This window comes from Buceros rhinoceros, unplaced genomic scaffold (genome assembly GCF_000710305.1).
Source record: "Buceros rhinoceros silvestris isolate BGI_N320 unplaced genomic scaffold, ASM71030v1 scaffold10518, whole genome shotgun sequence".
NCBI classification, from domain to species: domain Eukaryota; kingdom Metazoa; phylum Chordata; class Aves; order Bucerotiformes; family Bucerotidae; genus Buceros; species Buceros rhinoceros.
The window spans coordinates 15,203-18,845 of NW_010425089.1; the positions used below are offsets into that span (position 1 = coordinate 15,203).

Genomic DNA, 3,643 nt, shown 5'->3' on the forward strand with positions numbered 1-3,643 from the left:
GTTCTGGATTTACCTGAGAGCTTTTGTCTCTCATCAGAGAGATGCTGCTTGCTGAAAGTTCTTTTTTGTCAGAGCAGGAACTAGAAAGCATTACTTGGGGCAGAATGAAACCTGTTACAGGTAACAGGCATCAATTCTGGCTGCTGCTTGGAACCATTCTTCCATATTTTTTCCTCTACTTTGAATATTGAAGATAAGAATAATCAGTGCTGTCTTTAAAGAGAATACTATGATTTGTGCATGGTTTAATGTGTGTAGTGCTTTTCTGAATGAAAATGGATTTTGGAGATGTGTTCTATATTGCTGGAGCATGTACTCCTCAGTCTTACAAAAACTGGATGTATAGCATCTCAGTTGCTATATTCAAATTAACTGCATTCTGAATACTATCTATATATAAAAGTTGGACCTGGAAGCTTTTGAACTTTTTGGTTAGTATGAATTAAGGTAGCGTCTCTGTTTAGGAGGCATGGTGACCATTCTGCATGCTATTTCCTCTTCTTTCAGCAAAAGGATTCCTCCACAGAGGAATCTGAAAGCTCAGGTGATGAAGAGAAACAAGAAGTAACATCAAATTTCAAAGAGGAATCTAAGGTCATGAGAGACCTCTGTCGAAATACCCAGAAGCCATCCAGAAATGAAACTCCCAGCAAAAAGTAAGCACATTGTGGGCATTTGTTTATAAACTTGGACTTTTTCACACATAGTTCATCTTCACATCAATGTAAATATTGTTCTGTTCGAGAAACGTAGGGTTTTGTTTTGAACTGCTTAATTCTCTTTTATTTTTCTAGGGAATGTCCTACCTCGACAAGTACAGAAGAAGAAGCTATTCAGGGCATGCTTTCTATGGCAGGATTGCACTATAGTACATGTTTACCAGGTCATACACAAAGCACAGACTGCACAGATAAAAGAACCTCTCTTCAGGAACATAGAAGCTACCCCAGGAGTCGGCATAAAGACAGACAGCCATCTCAGAGCCACAAAACAATAGAATGTGGTAGGTATCTGAATTAATGACACTGCTGCTCTTTGCTCTTGGACAAACTGCTCAGAATAAGCACTTAAAGTTACATTTTTGGATTTGTAGTCAAGTTTTACGTAAATTAGACTGAAATTTAGAAAGGTGTGTTCTTTGTTCAGGTTTTTGGTTTTTTTTTTACCCCTCTCTAAAAAGTAAATGTTACTTCTGAAAACTGGGGCAGACTGATCTTGGGAGGTCATCAGAATACATCTTCTAAATATTGCCATCTGAAAGTTTTGTGTCATCCCTACAAGAATGGCAAAGTTATGCCTAGATTGAAAGTGTAGTCTCCTTATTGAAAGTGTAATCTCCTTCGGAAAAGATTGACAGAACCTTCATGGTTACAGCTTTCATGGTATGTGTGTTATTTAGATATCCACAGGAATCTGCTTGGTGATTTTTCATGGGTCTTCAGAAGGCATATTTGGTTTTACTCCTGAGATTTTGCTATGAATTCCATGCATTAAAGAAGATCGTAATCTTGAAGAGGAGAATTCAGAAGTAATTTTTTTTGTCAGTGGAATTTTGATGTCTGTGGAAAACAGACATCTGTTAAGTGCATTTTGGGAATGACGGACAGCAGAACATTAACACTAATCCACTCAAAGGAATCAAAATCACTTCTTGCAACAGAGTCATTATGTTTGAGAATTCTTTGCTTGGGAAGGAAATGGAAGAGAATTGTAACTTTGCTGATGTGAAACCAGTAGAACCCCACCAACAAATAGGGTGCTAATTCAAAGAACTGATAGTATGTTGATTTCTGTTAACAGGAAAGCCTAATGTGATCTCATGGACTGTGTTCTGTTAGTTGAAACTGTGTGCCCTTAAAATCCACCAACTCACAAACCAGTAAAGAAATATGTCCAACAGTAGAAGACCCTAACCAGCAAACTGCACAGGCACACACAGTGCCTTTCCATCTTTGTAACTTTAAGAGAAACGTAATATCCAGGTTTCTTAATTGTGGTGGGTTGACTCAGGCCAGCAGCTAAGCACCCACACAGTCACTTGTTCACTGCCCCCGCCCAGTGGGATGGGGGAGAGAATAGAAAGAGCAAAGTGAGAATATTCAAGGGTTGACATGAAAGGCCGCTTAGTAAGCGAAGAGGAAGAGAAACAAGTGGTGCGAAGGCAATCACTCCCCACCTTCTGCAAGCAGACTGATGTCCAGTCAGTCTCTGAGCAGTGACTGCCTTGAAAGACTGCCTGTCTGTCCCTCCAGCCTCTTCCTCTACCCCATTTTTTATTGCCAAGCATGATGTTATATGGTATGGAATATCCCTTTGGCCAGTTCAGGTCAGCTGTCCTGGCTATGTGACTTACCAATCTTTTGCCTACCTCTAGCCTACATACTGTAGGGGGAAGAGTGGGGAAAAGAGAAAGCTGTGACACTGTGCAAACACTGTTCAGTAACAGCCAAAACTTTGGTGTGTTTTCAACACTATTTTAGCCACAAATCTGAAATATAAAATCCGTATGGACTGCTAGGAAAAAGTTCTGTTCTGGTCAGCCTCAGTACATCTGTCAAACTGCACAGGTGAAAAAAAGGAAACTGCAATTCTTAGCTAGCCAAACCTTTCAGTCTCTAAAAATTCTAATCAAATTGGTGTCTTTGGATACCCTTAATTTTACAAGTTAACTGTGTCGTAAATGTGTTTTCAATGAGGACACTTCTTGTATTGGACTACCAGCGCAGGTCTTCCGTAGGTTGTACCTGAACAGCACAGCAATGCTTAGAAACAACATGGTCAGTAATATCTGAAAATGAAATGTCCATCTGTGTATAACTCCTCATGATACAGAGCCATGATGGAAAATGGTAACATAACAAAGGAAGTAAGCTGTCTTAAATATCAGTACTTTTAAATTCAAATGATGTATTTGTCTGACCTTCTTATTGCGGTGTGTGGATCTTCAGTTAGTTGTATTTATACCATGAGATTGTTTTCCTAATTTAGTGCGTAGAACCAAGCAGCTCTGACTTCTTATTTTTTATCCACGAAATACTTTCCATTGCATTTCCTTTCTTTCTTGTTTTAATATTAAAGTAATTCAAATGCATAATAAACTTCGTATTCCTAGTTATTGATTTTAAAATTTAAGCTTGTTGAACTTCCCTTTAGGTAGGTCTGTGAAGGAGGAGGAAGGAGACTTGGGGACTTCAGCATGGGCTAGACATCTGAGTGATGCTTCGAGGATTACTCCTCAGGTAAAGCAATACTTTAAACATTTTGAACACATTTTTGTAGGAAAGATTGGTAAGTACAGAAAACATGGTGGACAGATCTTTCCACTCCACATATCTGTTAATAGATATTTCTGGTTCTGGTAGCTGAGTATTATATTTTTGTCATACTTTTTTCCTTGTTGTTGTTTTGTTTTTTGGGGGTTTTTTTTGTTTCAAACTCTCTTCTGACATAGTGGTTAGTATTCAGGTGCTCAGGGCAGTATCTTGAAAAAAAAAATTCATTCTTACTTGGGAAGAACTGTATTGCTTATTCTTCATTCCCAACCAGAGCATCAGAACAAGTGGAGGCTGTTGATAGTATTTATAGTAAAGATACTTGCTTAGGAAATGGTTACTGTCAAACTGATACAACCTTTCAACAGCCA

The 3,643-nt window shown here is 38.5% G+C and overlaps 1 protein-coding gene across 1 annotated transcript in view; it reads left to right on the top strand.

Annotated features, from left to right (window-relative positions):
• The window catches only part of LOC104497731 (lysine-specific demethylase 7A-like), a gene marked incomplete at its 5' end in the record, with an annotated part of 19,834 nt that overhangs the window by 14,111 nt on the left and 2,080 nt on the right, over positions 1-3,643 (top strand). Inside the window, 3 exons of the mRNA XM_010141015.1 lie at positions 508-656; positions 795-1,003; positions 3,154-3,239. Coding sequence (XP_010139317.1) covers positions 508-656; positions 795-1,003; positions 3,154-3,239 — 444 coding nt within the window. The remainder of the gene's footprint in view (positions 1-507; positions 657-794; positions 1,004-3,153; positions 3,240-3,643) is intronic.